The sequence below is a fragment of the Ceratotherium simum genome, chromosome 37, assembly GCF_057802395.1.
Source record: "Ceratotherium simum simum isolate JZ-2026a chromosome 37, ASM5780239v1, whole genome shotgun sequence".
Lineage (NCBI taxonomy): Eukaryota > Metazoa > Chordata > Mammalia > Perissodactyla > Rhinocerotidae > Ceratotherium > Ceratotherium simum.
This window is the reverse complement of record NC_141936.1, coordinates 26652397-26673171: the sequence shown is the minus strand read 5'-3', so window position 1 is coordinate 26673171 and position 20775 is coordinate 26652397. Positions and strand designations below refer to the sequence as shown.

The 20775-nt window shown below is 37.0% G+C and overlaps 1 protein-coding gene across 2 annotated transcripts in view; it reads right to left on the bottom strand.

Moving 5' to 3' along the window:
• The window catches only part of ERBB4 (erb-b2 receptor tyrosine kinase 4), a 1114653-nt gene that overhangs the window by 345628 nt on the left and 748250 nt on the right, over positions 1–20775 (bottom strand). For both annotated transcript variants that reach the window (XM_087424880.1, XM_087424879.1), the window contains exon 5: positions 6845–6910. In XM_087424880.1, the coding sequence (XP_087281006.1) occupies positions 6845–6910 (66 nt within the window). The remainder of the gene's footprint in view (positions 1–6844; positions 6911–20775) is intronic.

The following is a 20775-nucleotide window of genomic DNA, read 5'->3' as shown; positions in this document are numbered from 1 at the left end:
GCAGATAAGTTTGTCTCCCCTGACATGACTACATTAATCCACTGAATCAATTTTCTTAAGCTGTGCTGCGGAGTGATGCGGCCACGATTTAAGTGAGCTTCAAAGTACGTTCAAGTCTGAGTCGCTGCTGCACACATAGTGCAGCTCTGAGTACCCCATCATAAGTGCTATTTCGACCTTTTGCGACTATGTGAGAAATAGTCCTGTTGGGTTTATAGGGTCATGAGGCTCTCACATCAAAAAGGATTTATGAAGAATGAATTCAAGTCACTTTAGAAAATCAAACTCATGAGTAAAACAGAAGGGCACACTTAGCTAGAATTCTACAAGCACAATATACTTACTTTAGTATTTATAAAATTTCTTCGGCTTATCTACGTTTTTTTCTTTTTAGGAATTTGTTTAGAAAAATATTTTACGTTTTAGAAAAACATTTTAAAAATAATGCTGATTCCGGAGTTTCTAGTCTGAACATTCTTAAATGCTATAGAGGAACAATGACACACAAGTTAGTCAGCATGCAATCAAAGATAACTGTAGCACCCAAACCAGTACACAAATAAGGTACAAATGTTACTAAATTTTAATAAAAATTTACCAAATTTTCCTAAAATTTCTATAGGTATGCATAGTGAGCTGTTGTCCATAGTAAGCTGTCAGTTTAACACTCTCCTTCCATTTCACTAAATCTATTAAAAACAAAACCAAAAATCTCTTCCTCATTTCTTCTCTTTAGAACTTCTGACCCCTGAAGACCCCCCCTCAAGCTTACCATTTTTGTAACCAGCATTTTTGTTTCCCCCTTTCTCTATTCAAAGATGTTTTCACACTGATCACTACTCTTTGCTTCATTTCACCCTAACAAGACGTTCATTATCATGGATTTGTCCTCCCAGAGCCTGAATAATTTGTCTTTACTGTGACTTCTCGCCATTCAGTGACACAGAGGATAGTTCCTGGTACATTTGCTGTTTCTGGAGGAGACGCTTGTGGGAAGATGTCAACACTGATATTGTTTGGTGAATGCAATGTATTCTTAATTTCAGTTTCCTTAGCTGAGGTGGACCTAAGTTTCCTTGCCTTCTTTAACGTATGGAAAGTCTCAAAGAATAATTATCCATAAAAAATAAGGAAATATTTGTTAAATCATTAAGTTGAATATCTCCAGAGAAGACCTCATGGAAGTGAATTTATTTCAATCATAGGGGGAATAAATCATTTGTAAAGTATATAAGACTCTGTTTTTCAGATCCTAAAATGTACTTTTGTATAGTCAATCAACAAAAGCAGAATATTATCAAAAACTTCCATAGTCTATGTTTTCTGATTTTTAAAAACTTCAGTCAGGGTTCAGAGACAAGTGTGTCTCAGGTGGGCCTAAGGGTAGGTAATATATTTTAACTAACAGAAGGGCCATCTGAAATCTAAAGGAAGCCTGGAAAAATTTATATTTTTAAAAAAATTTTGATCATGTATGTTACATGTCTATGGAATCTCTCACGGTGTCTAATGCTCAAAAAACGTGACCATATTTCTATAAGGTCGTACAATAAGTATATCTTTGACTAGCTCCAAAATACATTTTCCTCAGGATGTTGGGCTCTTTAAATACGGATAAGTAGTTTATCTTTCAGTAGTTCGGACAAGGAGAGAGAGAAGAACAGGAGCCAATGTCAAGGGCAAGTGGGCTCCACTTCACTCCAGAGCGTCCGCTTTTTCCTTCCCCAGCCGCCAATATTGAAGCCAGGCACCTGAGAGTTACCGTAAATATCCAAGAAGATTCCATAAGATTACTTTCAACCTTGTTATGAAAAGAAGGGAATCTTGTCAATTTGCTGTTTCCCTGTTTAACCTGAGGGGTAACTCAAGGGTCACAAGGATTTATGAGCTTGTTTTACAGAAGAAAGAGAATGCCTTCAAGGATCACCAGATAACCAGCCCCCAGCTGCCAGTGATGCCCAGAAGTTAGATTGCCCAGGGGCTTATTGGGAGTGAAAGAAACACAGATTGCCCTGTTGATTCTCTGAAACTCCTCCCGCCACACCCTTTAGCTCTATAAAAACCCCTGCTTTCTTCTCTTGTTAAGGCAGATTTGAGAGAACCTACACTCCCACCTTGTCATTTTGGCCAATATGAATAAACCTTTCTCCATCTCCAAGCACCCGGTGTCTCAGTGTTTGGCTAATTGTGCATCAGGTGTGCGAACTTGAGATTAAGAGGTTTGGTATCAATATCAGCAGCCTTCACAAGGTGGAACTGGCCAGAGGAGTTTTATTTCCACAGCCATTCATTCAGATCTAAGATGGATTAAGTTTTCTAACAGTATCTCTTTTAGCTTCTTAAAATATTAGCTATTACTTATTAGGTCTTTAGTACATGCTACAAAATATTTAAGCATTTCAAGTACATTATTGCATTGAATTTGATTCCAAAACAACAACTCTCTGACGTAACTATCTCCATTTTACGGATATGGTTACAGAGACTTAGAAAGGTTAAGTCACTTTCCCACGATAGGAAGTGGAAACAACTGGGATTTGTATCATCTGGCTGATTTCAAATCCAGTGTCCTTGCCCACTAAGCTGTCTATACAACATGATATACAGGAAACAATATTACCTTTAGATTCAGGGCAAGTAGGTTGAAATCTCAGGTATTAGCTGTATAAATTTAACAACTCTCTTAGTCATGTCCTCACCTTCTATTTCCCCAGTTATAAAATGAGATAAATGAGGGGCCGGCCCCATGCCTTAGTGGTTGAGTGCGCGTGCTCTGCTACTGGTGGCCTGGGTTTGGATCTGGGCACGTGCTGACGCACCCCTTGTCCAGCCGTGCTGGGGCAGTGTCCCACATATAGCAACTAGAAGGATGTGCAGCTATGACATACAACTATCTATTGTGGCCTTGGGGAGAAAAAGGGGGAAAAAAAAAAGGAGGAGGGTTGGCAATAGATGTTAGCTCAAGGCCAGTCTTCCTCAGCAAAAGGAGGAGGATCAGCATGGATGTTAGCTCAGGGCTGATCTTCTTCACAAAAAAAAAAAAAAAAGTGAGATAAATGATAACTGTCCTCTTTAACTCACAGGAATATTGAAACAATATGTGAAAACAAATTTTAAAATGGAAATCTTTTGTAAACTATAAAGATCCATGCAAATAAACAGTATTTTAAAATTTGTACTTGCACATACCAGATATGGGTAAATATTTGTTGAATGTAAATTTGACAGACTCAGTGGAGTATGCACAGTGACCATTAAGCCAATTTCAGGGTATTAGAGTAAGTTTAATTTCTATGCAGAAAAATTAGGTGAATTAAACAACTTCATGGCTGATGATTTGATACACGAGCTATGGCTTGATGATTTTCTTAGTCAAGACTCCCTCCCACCCCCCACTTGGTGGCAAGTAACAAAACTCATTTAAATGTACTAGAAGAAGATTGTGTTTCTTATGGCACCTGGACCACATGAAGCCCAGAGAAACGGCAGCTAAAAACTGTCAAGAACTGTTACTCTCTCTCTTTCTCTGGTTCTCGTTTGCCTCTGCATGACTAATGTATTCGTCTACATCACTGAGGACTGGTTATTTCTGCTGTTCCTTAACAACTTGGTTCAAAAATGAAACTTTCAACTAGGTTTAGTATCTCTTCAAGTTCCAGTTTCTAAGGTAGTATAACCAGCATTTCTGGACCCCAAGTCCAAGTTCTCTGGGGGGAGAAATCCATTGGCCCAGCCTGGGTCAATATTTACTCCTATTACAGGATTTATCAACCTTCAGTACTGTTCACATTTTGTACTGAATAATTATTCTTTGTCTGGGTGGGGGTGGGGTGACGCTGTCCTGTGCCTTGTAGGATGTTCAGCAGCATCCCTGGCCTCTGCCTACTAGATGCCAGGAGATGTTCTACCCTCTCCCTGTGCCCCAGTGTTGGAACAACCAGAAATGTTCAGACATTATCAAATGTCCCCTCAGGGCAGAATCAACCCCGGTTGAGAAACACTACCCTATGACCAAGGGTAGAGCACCACAGAGAACAAACAGGGCTGCAGTGACTCACCCCTCTAGAAGGGGATGGTTCTCAGAGAAAGACAGGTGGCTGCTTGATAATTATCCCCAAAGTTGTTTACTATAAGAATAAGAGATGTTGGTGGAAATTATGACTTTTTACTTACTTTTGTAAAATTTTACTAATGTAACCAAATCCATTAAAATAAAAGTTTCAGAATTTTGAGCACTATATGTATGAAGGAAAATTTAATTTTCAAAGTTGGAGAAAACCCATATATGTTGTTTTTCCATTCTACCTTAATACAGTGATTTCTATGATTCGAGCTCATATACTCGCTATCAATTGGAGAATGATCATTCAGCATTAAAAAAATTAATGAAAGAATCATTTAACTATACTACTGAACTTTGTATTTTACAAAAATACATATAAAACGAGACAAGGATGAAATTAATTAAAGTAATTTTATTTGATTTTATTTATTACTGGTCTTATTAAAAGTACTATATGGGACTTCTGGTCCAGAAAAGATGGCATAGACCCGTTTCTCCCTGCTCTCCTCCGCTAAGAGCAGGTATACTGTGGAAATAATGCAAAAGGCAATAATGCAAAGGAGAACTTTGAAAGGTGTTGAGATGAAGACAACCTGGTTTGGGATCCAGCACTGGAGGAACAACACAGTAGCAGGCATCTTATGTCTCTCTACCCAACAGATGAAAGGAACCCAAACGTAGGCTAGCAACGGAAAGCAGTCCAGGTGGGCTCGTTCCTCCCCCACATCTAACGTGTCCCTCAACAGCGCTAGGCAAGCCTGGTGGGCCTTGGAGTCCCCTCTACCACCAGGAGACCAGGGGTGGGTGAGTGGACCTTCCAGAGGGGCCCAGCCACAACAGGCAGCCGGCCCAGAAGTGTCTTTGACACCTATGTAAAATAAGTGAGTGAGTAAAAATTCGTTTTTGAGTTTGACGACTCAGAAGTTCTTTGCCACAAGAGGACCAGTGGACCTCTGCACACTTTAACAGTTTCCATGGTTACTTGCCACTTCATCACAAAGTATTACAACAATTCTTTTATATTTTTTTAGTGATCTCAACTTTGTGCAAATGGCCACACCAATGTTAACCAGCATTGTGCGTAACTCGGTTTCAACTTCTTAGCTATTAAAAAAGTGCCTACGTATCTTGTAGTGAATGTATTTCATGCTGTAATCTAATCTTACTTTAGAATCCTGCTTAAAATTCTTATCAAAATATAGCTGCCATAAAACATTGTTTCCATTAAATAAGTTAGTTTAAGTCTACACTGAGATACTATGTTTCATCTGACCCTTTGATAAAGATCAAAATTTTGATGACACACTGCTTTGCTCAGGGAATAGGGAAACAGGCACTCACATACATTGCTCCTAGCAGAGGAAACTTCCACAACCTCAACAGAGAACAGGATCTCCACGGTAATGATCTCTATCAAGCTACATACACACGTGTCCTTGACCCTGCAAATACCACTTCTAGGAATTAAAATTGTAAATAAATTCACGCACTTATGCGTGGAGTGAAAAAATCCAGGTGCATTATAGCATGCAAAGCATGCTAACATTTGAGTGAAAAATGGGCAGAGACATATACATATTTCCTAGTGTACACATAAATTGTCTCTGGAAGAACACACAAAAGTAGTCAATAACATTTGTTGCCTATAGGTGGCTGAAGACAAAGGTGGGACAAAAGTAGGAAGAAATTTTTACTTTATACTCTTTTATATTCTATGAATGTTTTGAACATGAGAATGTCCGTGAATTTAAAAAAATAAATTTAAGCAATCATTTGCCATTGAGAATATATTTTTTTCTATATCTTTTTTCTTTCATGGCTCACAATAAAGGAATTATTTTTTATTTCTTTATTGAAACAGAATCTAACAAATATCACGAACTGAGACAAATTAGAAATATCTGAACTTTCACCCAACAGTACAAATTTCCATATATCTAATATTTGTATGTTCAAATTTTTAAAGATATTTTCTATGTGTCTTCTATGCTAACAAAATGAATACATTTCAAGTGGCCACCATACAGTTTTCCATGTATTATTTTAGCCATTATTGTAGCAGAAAGAGAAGTTTTTACCATTTATATATAGAATTTTGTTTTTCTTTTTTAAAGAAACTATTTTTAAGATTAGACAAAGTTCAGTGCTGATTTAAGTATCATAGGACTTTAAGAATACTGAAAAAAATGAGATATTTGTCTTCATATTCAGTATACTTTGTTTTTATATGTCTTAGCCATGATGATAGCTCGTACTTTAATGACTAATATAAGAAAAAATATACACTGAGGGCAAGATACATTGTCATTTAGTAGTGAATCTATATGCACAGTTCACATAGTTTATATCTCTGTGCCTAGAACAGAGTGGGTCCATAGTGCCTTTTTCTTTTTTCTTTTTCTAATGAATGAATGGTTAAGTAAGCATCTGGGGAAAATACTAAAATATTCAGTTAACCTGAAATTGAGTTATCATCATTTTGTACACATTTGGATTTCCTGCTTCCTCGGATGTACAGACTCTGAAGTCATAGTTAATGTCACCATACCTGTGCTGTTGATATCATTAACCTAGAAACCACAAAGAAATATAAGAAGCAATTATATATTATGTTTCACTTGAAAGCAATGAAAATAGGTAGTTTACTCAAATGGGAGCAAATATACCGTAAAGAGGCAAAAGCTCATTTTCATGTTTTTGATGACCAGACGTGTGAAAAGCATCAATTATTAAAATTATTTGACCATTTCAAGCCTATGCTTTTCATTGTTGAACACTTACAAGTCTGGCAATGATTCTCCGTGGGTCCCCAGCATCGGCCAGTACAGGACTTATGGCAACGTCCACCTGTAGAGCAGGAAAAAGCACACGTACATTATAATCTTTCACTCTTTGACAAGGAGTAACTCCTGAAAGGCAATATTCTTGCTCCTGTATGAGAACTTTTATGTCACACTACAGTTGAAACATAGCTCATAAAACGCCCACTTAAGTATCAAAATCTGAAGCCAAATACATGTGAAGCTGAAATACAATCTCCTGATATTCAAAATCTTCTCATCACTTTATAAGACAAGAAAATAAACGAATTCGTGAATTTTCCCAGGTAGTCGGAAGTAAATATTTACGTGAAGTTTCACTTTGACTATTGAACATTTTTCTTCTATTGATCTATTCTACTTGATATAATTTCAAAAGTTCGTGGTTTACTAATACCAACAGATATTAAGGATTAAATTAATAGTTAAGAAGTTGAAGTTCATGAAAACAAGAATATATTCTTACAGACACATGACAAACCATCAGAATAAAAGGTTACATACATAATTTAGGTTATCATTTGTTGGAGGAGGTCATTGAGAGGACGTGACCGCTGGTTGACCCTCAAGCTGGGCAATCAGAGGTTCCTCACCCCCTCCCCTGTCCTTAGAATGTGCATCCTGCCCAGTAGTCCCACACTAGCAGCTGTTTCAAGGATGCAGCTTTGAGAGAGTAAGGTGTTGCTGAGTGCCTCTGGACTGACTACCTGACTGAACCCAGTTAAGGCCTCTACATCAAGTTTTATGACTCTGGAGGGCAGGCGAGGAAATCTACTGGTCTTGCAACTGTGCAAGACAAGCCCCGTAAGTAAGTTCCCTTGCTTATTAAACCTGTCGCCTACCAATCTGGGATGGTCTGCCTCTTTCTTTGGTCTCCTCTTGCCCTCTGTGTATAGGGGCCAGTTTGCAAACCAACATCTTTATATACAAATTTCAAGCTTTTAAAACAGCTAATTTTTTTAGAAAGCTTAATTTCAATTGTTTGATATCTTCTTCTAAAATATTTATTAATACTACCTCCATTTTCAAATATCAGCCTTTATCTCTCGTAGCAGCATCTGCCTCTTAAAGGCTATGCTACTATGGGTATTTGCTTCAGCAAATACAGTTGTCCCACAGAAATATTCCTTCTCAACAAAAGAGCATTAGCCAGAAGAAATTGTATATAATGGCTTTCTTTGAATTTTGCTTCTGAATTTCATAGGTTTACTCTATTTTTGTGAGTACAAGGGCTTATTCTTAGAATGAAAAGTAGACGTGAAAATTGATTAAAGACTAAGGCTTTTCTATAAGATACTTCCTATTAAACGTTCTTTATTAATTTTCTATTATTAATTGTGAAAAGTATATGCCTATTTAGGATGTTTATTCTAGCATAGTTAACTATATTGTAAAAATTGTGGAACAAAGTTATATCAAATGTTTCCATCTTTCCTCAACCCACAGTTTTTAACTCTTCCACTTGGAAGTTCTTACAACGTGGGCAGCTTTTTCTCCCTCTCTCCTTATGAGACTGCCTGAGCGAACCTAGTATGTGAAATGCTTTCCCAGTTAAGGAACAGATTCAGCAGACACATTTTCGAAGGCTGACCTCAGACCATCCCATTGGTCTATCCTCCTGCAAGTGAGCAGTGCTATTTCCAAGTTAACGTAACACTTAGGCTCAAGTCCAATCACCTTCTTAAAAGTTTCAGGATCCTTGCCACAACAGAGTTTATTCGAAGCAATTCTGATTGCGAAGCACTGCTGCTATCACCAGCGTATAATACCCTGTCACCCTGCCATCTGTTTATTTAGATCCAAACACATTATAACTGCATAATGCAAGCTCATTCTAGCTGACAGGAAAAGGACTCCATCTGGCACGAACAATATAACTTTAATCAGAGATAATGATAATTATTATTAAAAACCTACTGGAGTTCTTTTGTACGAAGCTAATAAACCTAAATTGATTTATACCAGCGGAAATTAGAAAGGACTGTGAAACAAAATGAGAAGCAGTGAAAACTTTTTTTTGAGTACAAAGTTTTTATGAGAAAGTAGCTAACGTTAATGTGTTTTTTTAGATGTGTTAAAATCCTTTAAATCGACCCATTAAGTGGTCTGTTAATTGAAGATATTTGAAGCAGAGGGTGATCTACTATTTAATCTATGACTTCTCTAATTGTGTTTGGGGCTAATAAAATATTTAGCTTTATTCATTGTGGCCAGAGTACCACCGGTAGCTGAAAATAAAATAAAAAACAAAGCCTCATAACATTAGACATTTTAATACTTGCAACGTTCCCCTTTTATTGGATTATATATTTTTTACCTTTTTATTCTTGCAGTTTCAATTTACCACCCCAAGACCTACTCCCAGATCCAATATAAAAAGGAATGTTACTAGAAATTTTGAATTTTGTTTATGGTTCTTGAGAAAGTATAATGCCAAGGCCCACCTAGTTGGGAACAAGTCATATAGTGTCCACACACACACAAAAAGTTTAAATACTTTAACTTTGACTGTCTACATGCCGTTATGGGATTTTGTTTGGTAGTTTGCATTTTCCATTTGTATTTAAACAGAAATATCTATTACTGCTATAATAGGAAGTCAGCTACAACTGCTTCTCTTCTGGGGTTTTCCTCGGTCTCATACTCCCTCCATCCCTTTTGGAACCAAGAGGAAGTGATCACTTGGCCCACACATTTCGGAATTCTATTGCCTAAACGTGCTGGAGGACCGAGGATTGAACGTGCCTCCGTAAGTGGTTGCTCCTTCTGCCCTGCCCTTCATTTCACTGCCTGGAGAGCTTGGACCGTTTTGGAACCTGCCCAGGCAGTCAGTTCAGCTTTGGTCTTCAGAACTGTGTAATATATGGCACTTGTGCTAACACGATTGTCACTGAGTTGTTGCAGTTAAGTAAATGCCAAAATATCTGACCAAAATCTCTCACTGGAGATATTTCTGAATTAATGTATTTGCCACACTTTCATGCCTGCAATCTTGGTCTGATTCTGGTAGACAATTGGGTAGTGTGGTTTTATGGACTATGATGTTTAATATGTTTTAAAATCTGTTTTTAGCTTTTAGTTCCCAACATTTCTGCTGCCCAAACGTGTCAAAAGATGAGAGGGTGGATACAGGGTTTTCTTAGTAATTATCTATCTAGAATGGGAAAAAAAAAGTCTACAAATTTTTTTCCTACCTTCCTTCTATCCATCTACCCATAAGTATTTCTTGAGTACCTTGTGCATCAGTGTATTAGGAACTACGTTAAGTATTGGAGTTAAGCTGAAACAGACATGGTTACTTACTACCCTAATAGAGTTTAGAATCAATTCAGCATTATTCTGAAGGGAAAAGATTTTGACTACTTCGTATCTTTACCCTTTATGGGTTTACGGAAAGACGCCAATAAATCTGAGTTTTTAACAGTCCCCTCGCTCAGGAAAGAAGAGTTGGATGAAACCAGGTTGCGCTGGAACATTTTCAATGTAATGCCTGGTGGCTCGGAAGCCCATTACATTCCTTAGATGATGATTTATCTATGTGACATCTAAAATGAGATCAGCCTAGAGCATTTCAGTGGAAAGGATAAGTATAGCCTCTGAAGCGTCCCTTGTTTGCCCCTTACCGGAAAGAGAAATACTTTAACTATGACCCACTATCTTAGTGAGAACTTTCCTCCTGTCCTCTCTTCTCAGGTATACAGTACCTCAGGAGGCCTGATTTCATGAGGGAAGGAGACTGCACATGTCACTAATATTTTAGTGTGAATTAGTTTTTACACTACTCTAGTAGTATGTTATTTTTCCCCCCGCTGTCCAAACCCTGCTCATGGTTTTTTGTTTTGTTTTGTTTTGTTTTGTTTTTTTTGTGAGGAAGATCAGCCCTGAGCTAACATCCATGCTAATCCTCCTCTTTTTGCTGAAGAAGACTGGCTCTGAGCTAACATCTATTGCCAATCCTCCTCCTTTTTGTTTCCCCAAAGCCCCAGCAGATAGTTGTATGTCATAGCTGCACATCCTTCTAGTTGCTGTATGTGGGACGCGGCCTCAGCATGGCCAGAGAAGCGGTGCGTCGATGTGCATCTGAACCTGGGCCGCCAGTAGCAGAGCGCGCGCGCTTAACCGCTAAGCCACGGGGCCGGCCCTCTATTAGTATGTTTTTTAAATGAGGGCCACAAAAAAGGGAATTAGCCAGATTCTAGCCTATGTAGATGAAAGAAATGTTCTGGGACACCGAGACTTTCCTAGTGCTGTCCAAATCTGCCTATTTCCACGTCTCAGTCTGCTACATGATTCTTTTCCATTGTTTATTGCAACAATGTTTTTAAAGCAATGTGAGAAACTATGCCACTTACATGACATTTCCATTCAGCTTAGTGATAGCATAGTTATTTAAATTAATATTTCCACCTCCTGTCATTCTGACTCCATCGAAGAGGTGAAATAGAAAATGAAACAAAATTTTAAACAAATATTTCTGTCCCTTTAGCAACCATTTTAATCTTTTAAAATAAATGCTGATTATTGCACAGCAGCATTATTTTAATTCACAGGCAATCACCTCTGCTTTAACAGTGTATTATTCATCAGAGAAGTTAGCAAAGATGACTAAGTTCATCTTTTATGCTTGTCCAGCAGATGTTACTAAAAATGTAGCTTTTGCATTCTTTTTTTAGGAACTAGAGTCTCTGAGCCATTTTGATATTTTTAAGAGTTGTAAATTCACGCTAGAAGTTTTGCTTGTTTGTGGGACTACCTGACAGCAGAGATTTAATATGTACTCTGGACTGCTTTCTGCAAGTAATACGGCAGGACATTTGAAGAGTCACAAAATATGAAGTCACTGGCCACCATAAAAGATTATATCCTCAAACCGCCTCCAGCTAAAAGCAATGCAGTTACAGCCCTTTTAAACTATGGCAGTCTTGACCTCTTGAAACTACTTTTACTGGGGAAAGAGTAAGAGAATATCTGTTTCACGATCATATAATTGAAAAAAGAGAAGTGGAACGTTTATTGAAAGTCTACACTAAACCAGTCCCTATTCTTGGCCAGAGGATAAAAAGATGAATAAGTCAGTGCCCTGCCCTCCACAAGCTTTCAGGAAATAGGCAGAAAAATAAGCAAATAATTATGATAATCATAATATTTGCTAAAATATAGGTATACATAAAGTGGAGAGGAAGGGTTTGAAAAAGGCTCTGCAGAGGGGTGGACATTTCAATTGGGTTTGAATGTCTGGTTTGTCCAGTAAAGAAAGGGAGGCTGAATGATTAATCTGAGCAATGATGCTGGATCTACATAATTTTCTCAGTCAAAAGGAAATTTGATGGTAATCTATTTAGAACTTAAGATTGTTGATTATCACTTACATCTCGAAACTCATGTGATCATAGAAATGACTGATAGTTAGAAGTAATCTAATACATGTTATGCCAAAATAAAATAAACATTAAGAGACTAAAGGAATTATATTTCTCATTGAATGGAAATGTATCATTGAATTGATACAATGAGGTCTATGATATTATTGTTCTGTATATTCTGCACTCCTCCCAGAACATCTTCAAAATCCTTTAGGCTACTGTAATCAATAGAGAAGAACTTCAAAGAGAATAAAAGTAAAGGTGTCAAGTGCTTTTTGAAAAAGCCATACTATCAATAACACAAAATGATTCAAATTATAGGGAAAAATAAAATTTTTGATGAAAAAATAGAAGCTTTCATATTTGATATTGTCAAAAATGTCTTCCAAATCAAGCAGTTGGAAAGCATTAATTATCACTGTTTATAGCTGTTAGCACAGAGTGGAATACAGGAATCCCACCTACTGTGGAACAGAATTAGTTCTCATCAACGTCAAGTGCATTTCTGAACATATAAATAGGGGTCTGAACAAATTGGAAAATCTTACCAGAAGACTTAAAGAATTAATATTAAGATGTGTCTGCTGTTTGAAATCAGCAACAGCAGTAAGGATAGGTAGATTGATGAGCAATTACAATGAACCAGCCAGGGCCACCAAAAGCGTCCAGGAGCATCCTTTAGTGTGTAGCTTACCTAGATGATGCCCTCTTGGAAGTCTGCAGTACACCATCTGTTCAGCCTTATGTGGTGGTGGTCCTTCCAGAAATGTTCTAAGAATTTTATATACACTAACTCAGTTAACCCATATACAACCCTATAGGCTGATACTTTCCAAAATTTATATGTGCTGCCCAGACCTTGTGGAGTGCAGGCTCATGCTTCCAGCTGCTTACAAAACATCTCCACCTGTATGGTTAGCAGGCATTTAAACATTTACACATCCAAAATTTAATCTCTGATTTTCCCACCCTGCCAAAAAATTATCCCTGTAAAGTCCTCCATCTCAGTCAATGGCGGCTCAATTCTTCCAGAAGCTTATGTTAATAAGTCTGGAGTCATTCTCAGCTCCTTTTTGTCTCTCACAGCCCAGATCCAAACTCATTAGCATACCCAGTTGACATTAACTTCAAAATATATCTAGTATCCAATCATTTCCCACCACCCACACCATTAATTCTCTATCATCTTTTGCTTGCTTTAATGTAATAACGTCCTAACTGGTGTGCTAGTTTCCATCCTGGCTCCTTTACAATCTCTTCTCGATATACTAGTCACTGTGATCTTAGTTAGACCAGGTCAAATCCCAATAACGTCCCATCTCTCTCAAAGTAAAGACCAAAAGTCCTTACAACGTTCTTCAAGGTCCTACAATATTTGGTCCTCTCCTCCAGGACTCCGTAACCGTACCTCCTACCATTTTTCTCCTGGCTCACTCCTCTCCCTCTCATCTCCTGCTATCTCTAGGACATACAAGGCACACTCTCCATTTAAGGCCTTTCTGTTTCCTCTCCCTGGATCTCTCTTTCTTTGAGAGCTTGTAGTCAAATGATTCACATGCTTACTGGCTTTTCTTAGATGCCATCCCTCAGTGAGGTCTTCTCTGACCTGTACTATTAAATATTAAATATTCCAGATAGGTTTGTTAGATTTTATTTCTAATACATGTCCAAATGAGAAATGTTATAAAATGCATAAAATATAAAAGAAGAAAATAAAAATCATTCATAAACTTTGCCTTTTGGTGTTTTTCACATTTTTGAAGTAAATATATTATTTTTAAAATAATATATTTTATCTAGTTTTGTGGCCTGCCATTTTAACATTATATTTTACCCCAAACATTTTTAGGTGACATTAAATAAACGTGATTTTAATTTTTTTGGTGGATTTATTTCCAATCATACAGACATACCATAATTCAATTAACCATTTTGCTTTATAGAATATTATACTGGTACATGTAGGAGATAAATACATGTATTTTAAATGAAAATACACATTAAGAAGATATCACTAATTTCATGTCATATTTTTAAGAAGATTGTAGCTCAAGGAGAGATGATTTAGATATCAGAAAGAATCTGACCATGTTTTTCTTCATGTCCTTCTGGAAAATACTGATGACATCTGGACAGTTGTGTGGATTTGTAGATGGCTGGCACATGTATCAGAACATTTGATAAAAGAACTGATGTGCTGGCTGGCCTAGACTGATGTGCTGGTTCTAGCTGTGTGCCAAAGCCTCTGTACATCTCTAACATATTTGACGTTTTAATCACTGAGTTGGATAAAATAATTGAAATTTGTTTACCATATTTGCAAATGACACAAATCTGGAAGGGGTAGTGGTTGTTCATATGTAGGTAACTGTTCAGATTTAAGAAGCATTTGGTAGAGGAAATGATGAGCCAAAAGTAACAATATGAAATTTAATAGGATCAATGTAAATTTCTGCATTTGTGGTTCTAAATCAGTATTTCATATAAATATCACCAGATATACACACAGGCACAGAGTTTATCTGGCATGAGACAGATCAGAATTTTAGTTCTCACTTTTATTGACTGTCTCATTCCTCAGGCAGATTAGTTAACTTCTCTAACTCTTTTTATTTTGCATTTAAATGTTTATCTTACACTTGGAAGTTCACTCCATGCTGTATAATCCAGTCTAGACATCATCATCAATATCATTGACCTCACCACATCATCTACCATTTATCAAGCACTTTCTACATTCTAACTAGTAGACTAAGTGCTTTACACACGGCATCTCATTTAATTTGCACAACATTATAACATAAGTACTATTATTTGTCCCATTTTATAGGTCTGAAAACAGCAGTGTCCTTTAAGTGGAACCAGAGTCTTGTCCCTTTATGGCATACCAGCCCTTTTTATACATAGCATATTTGCTTGTCAAAAACTTTTGTTCTTGCACATTTTTTTGTTTCTAATTGGCATTTACTTTGATTCTATTATTTGCTTATTAAGGTTCAGCATTAAATGGGGCTAAAATAAATGTCAATTAAATATAAACACATTTTAGTAATTGGCATTTATAATTGTGATAGGAAATTATATCCCACTGTTTAGGGAAGACAAAATATTCAAAAATACATACTATTGAGTATGTAACTAATATACAACATTGTCATTTACTGCTCCAAGTGTTCATATAAGTGCTGGTAAAATACAGAAAACACATGCTTTGAAATCATTTTTATCTGCATTCAGTCTCCGTTATTTATAATTGGGAGCTTGGGCAAGGAACTTTACCTAAGAGCTGACTTCTCTCATTAATAAAATATCGATGGTGATACTTCCTATATATGTTAAGGGTGATTAAGTGGAATAACATACGTAAAGCGTCTGGCACGTAATAAGCATCAGTGTTAGTTCCCTTTTCCCTCCCTCACAGCATTGTATATAAAAATATTAAAGAATAAGAAAGAGAGACAAAGCGATGGAGACAGTCAGCAGAGGTGATATAGCAGACAAACCAAGTAATCTGGAGACAGAAGTATTTATGCAGACAGAGTTGAAATTATCAGTAAAGTACCATAGTCAACCAGTAGGAAAAGGAAAGGGTGTGACATCTTAGGAATTTTGACAGGCTTGGCAGACAGGGCCCAGTGGGTTTCAGAGGTCTCTCTGCATGTTTCCACAAAGTTGGAGAAGCCATAGTCTCAGTAGGAATGTTACTAATAATCCCATTAAAGTGAAATCTCGCTCTGCTGATGGAATATAACATTCTTGTGTATTTCAGCCTAGTGCACATGGAGGGAAGGCAACAGGGTAAAGAATATTTCAAGGTATGTGTGAGAAAGAGAGAGAGAAACCCATGGTAGAGACATATTTTGGATTAGTGCAGAGGGTTAGATGTTATTGATGCTGAGGTCTCTGTCCATGCCATGACCCTCATCTGCGACATTGCTAGTCGGAGGTGCCAGTGGATCCCTGAGGAGCCATGACCATCCACATGTTCGGTTTGTGAATGGAGGCACATTCGAGGAGCATAGTTCAACAGCCAAAATTCAACGACAAAGAATTTTACTCCTCTCACAGGGCATTGAATGGGATCCAAAGCATTGCCCGTGGCAACTATTCTAAATCTTTTCTCAATTCTCACTTTTCTCACACAACTTTCACTCCCTGAAGTCTCTCGTTCACCACAACTCCACTCCCAAGCTCTCTCTCTCTTTGTGCCTTCCCCATCCCAAAGTTTTCACCCTTCTAGCCTCCCCCATTGTATCATTATTATGTCATTGATTGGCTTAGCCATTCTCCCTAAATATTTTTTATTCCATTCAACTCTCTGGTTAAAGAATTCCCTTCCCATTTTTTATTATGCTTCCTAAGTGTGCATTGCAACAATCTAGGAAGATTTTATGTGTGTGTGTGTGTGTGTGTGTGTGTCTCTAAGTGTAAAGGACAGTTTGGTCTAGTGGGCTGGAAGAATCAGGCTGGCAGACACAGAATGTTCGAGCAGGTGGGAAAGGAAGATCATAAATATTCCCATGTTTGTCATTTTTATTCTTTCACAGTAGGCATTACGGGAGAAGTGATGTACTGGTTCTATTTCACCATGAGCATAAAGAAGTTCCCATTATCTGTGTGTGGCATGGTCTCCATAAGCAGCCTCTGTTTTCGTCTGGCTTCCTCTTGGCAGCTCCAAGAATAGATCTATCTTCTCTATGAATTAATAAGAAATGGGTATTATCACGGGAAAACTAAAATGATTGAAATTATTACAAGCTCCTTAAGGAAAGGGACTGTTTCTTCTCCACAGTGCCTAACAGCACTCAAAACACAGTAGGCTTTCCAGATCAACTAACCCAACATTTCCTTTACTAAGAGGCCAATATCTTCAAGCAATAGTGCTAACCCAACTTCTTCCACCCTGAGTAAATTTTGAGATGTCTTATGTTTGTGGTTTGCGATGTTATAATTATGGCTGAGACCATTAATCTTGTGGCCTCTCTTTTTTATTATATCTGAGATTGAGACTGAGTTTTTGTCACAGATTGCTAGCCTGTAGCAGTCAGTTGGAGAGATGAGACATCACTGAGACAGATAACAAAGAAAAATGGGTAACTAATTGGAAAAGATTAGGGAGATCCATGGCACTATAATAAACAAACTTTTCTGAGGTATAGCAGTCAGAAGTCTTATCTCATGTTCCTGCCATTCTTTCATTTGACAAAGGGATTCAGCTGTTTTTATACATCTATATATATATATGCCCCGCCCCAAGTCTTCAAACTGGAAATAAAAACAACCACGTTAACAAATAGGCACATTTCTAAAATGCCACTATAAGCCTAAGGAATGAAAATGTGATTTTAAAATTGATGGAGGTTACAAGAAAGTGACCCAAAAGGCATTACAGTAAGTAATAAGCCTAAAATGTCTTGGTTTAAAATGTTTTCATTAATTTGCCTTTGAAGTTCACACAAAAAAAATGAAATTCAAGAATAATGGATTTATAATATATTTTAAAAATAGGATTCCATCAATAAGGTATTTCATTGGAGTTTCTTGTTGATGTACTACTACACATATCTGGAAATTGAGTTATTATTTACAGAAAAAAAGATAAATAATTCGCAAGCCACTGCATATACATCTATTGTATTCCACTGCAAAATGAGTTAAGCCTAAATATCAGCCCCACTACTTATCATACTGCCTCAGTTCCCTGTTTTATAAAAAATATTTTTGCTTTTGTAACCATCTGAAATACAAATCCTCCAGATAGAATGCAAGTCCTCATCAGCCAGCATATTAAAGAGATAGTCATAGCTCAGATACAATGCAATTGTCAGGTAACAGTCATTGTTCTAGGCAATTTATTTCTCATGACAATCTTAGGAGGAAAGCATTACTCCAGAGGAAGAAGCTGAGGCCAGAGAAGCATAATAAGTTTCCTAAGACCACACAGTAAGTGACAATCCTGAGACAGGCTTGAGGTTGGAGCCCAGAAATATCAGCTCCTGACTCCACGCTCTTAACCAACACAGCCAAGGGTCTAATTTATGTTAACAGATATGAGAATAGAATAGTCATGTGGGACAGAGGGCAGTGCACACAAAATAGATTAAAACACACACAGGAAGGCAAACTTTAACTGTGTCACACTAAGGCTTGGTTTCTGATGGGATTAGTGTAAATACTGAGGAAGTTCAACGGATTTTAGGAGGTTGAGAAACCATTAGGCAAAGATGTTGAATGAGATTGTTAATACAGACACTTATTCAAAGTCAACTAGGGAATGATGTGCATGGAGTTAAAAAAAGGATTTGGGGTCACTTGCCAAAATCGTGACGTATGTGGGCGATGAGCAGCATTTAGCTGATGACCTCAATGGGCAGGGTGGAGGGTACCATATGTGGATGTCATTAAAAAGCGTGTCTTTCCCTGTCCCCACAAAATGATAAGTGTATTTGCTTATAACTGATGATGAAAAGCTAAAAGAAGGCTGATCACAATTCCCAGTTTTAGGCTAGGATACAGTATAAGTGATGTCTTTATAGGAGGAGCAGATCTCAACCATAAACACTAAAAATAACAACAACTAACATTTAGTGAGCATTAACTACATGACAGGCACTCTTTTAAACATGTTCATCTATTATCCCAGTTCATTCACATGTGAGAACAATGAAGGATAAATGGGCTAAGTCATTACAGTTGGAAGAAATTCTTCGAGTCAAGATTCAAACTCCTGTAGAACTCAGAGGCTGAGCTCTGTCACTAGGCTACTCTTTGAGGCAAAAAAGCAAAAGAATAATTGTGCCAAGAGGATGAAGGTGCAGGGGGCTTCCCCTGAGATAGCGTCATGTAGTCATGTAAAAGGTTTTAGCAGGGAGGAAAAGAAGAGGGGAGAGGAAAAAAAATATCTCATTTTTCTCTCTCTATGATTACCCATTTAAATATTTTTAAAGTAACGTATATTACCCTCTTACTCTAAATTAATTTACTATTGATGAAATGTTTTGGTTTTATTTTTTCCCCCTCAGATAAAATTTCTGGGTCCACTGTATGAATTAATAGAAATTATTGACTATTTAATAAGAATGTTACAAAACTGCACGATATTAATTTATCTTTCTCTACTGAATCAAATCAGATACATCTCTGTCAATTACACAACTATAAGGACCCTTAGACATTTCTTTATTCCACTAAAAAAACACAGCAAATCTTTTCCATAAAATATTTGATATTTAAAATTATGTAACAATGAAATTTAGAAATGAAGAACTGATGGTTATCCAACATTCTACTGCTTTTAAAAACTTTTAGTTCTATCACTATCTTTTCTAGTGAAGTAAATTTTTTTTTATTATGAAAAACACACTTTGACATATGGTAACCAGTAATACTTAACCATTAACTATTAACAAAGTAACTAGTAATTTGGCATATAAGTAACTAGTTTAATGCCATATTCTACTTCTTGAGTACAGAGTTTAAATTGATTCTGTAGAAAATAGTTTTGCAAAACCACCTAGATCAAAATCTTTGTTTAATAAAGCATGAGGAGGTAGGAGAATAAAAGGGCTGATCAGGACACCTAATTTCCAGATGACTTTTCCTTTGCGCATTTTTTAATCAAGATTTTTATTTTCTTTTATATATTTCTCTTACTTATACTTAAAGGAGAACTTTAAGAGAAATGTCACTGAATAACTTCCTTTCCATTTTTTCTTCCCTGCTTAGAAAGAGCACCTACAATTGCCAAAAGAATCACCTCTAAATAGAACATAATTTGTTCTTGCCAGGCGGCAAAGAATTAAATAAAAGTTGCATACGGCTGCTTGCAACAATCTAGGCTTGAAAGATTGCTAATGGGTTAGCAGCTTGATCCCCTCAATCATCCTTCCCCAGCTCCCTGTAGAGATGCCAGCTCCCCCACCCCAACCCTCCAGTGTAACCAGCAGTCTCTCCTCCACCTCTGCTCCAAACTTCAAAATGAAAGTGGCTTAGTGAGAGGACTGCAATAGGAGAGGAAAGACATGTAAAACATGTTCTTTGCAAATGTTATGAAAAGGGAAACTTGGATATACAATTTTCATTTACTTATAAACATCTTCCTTTCACTTCCTAGCTTCCTCTAAGAGATGAGAAATTAGAGAAGAAAAGGAAAATAGTAAGCTCTTTAAATTCTACTTAATTGTGCAACTGAGTTCCATGACATGACTTTCATTAGTAAACGAGAATAAACGTGTGAATGGTAACGAGATCTATGAATGATGGTTGCAGAACAGGGCACAGACACATACATAATCACCCTTAAACCATTATAGAGTAAACGAATCAGAGAAAAACAGCAGAGGGTGACACTGAATGGATTCAGTATAATTTTCGTTCAATTTTACGTAGTTGCTTTAAACACCAAATATACAATCAAGGTTTTATGTTGAAGAAAATCAACTATGGACTGCTCTGTAAATCACTTTTACATTAATTAGGTACTCGTTATTTGACTCAATATAGAATTTTACTTGGTTAGGATGAGTCTCTT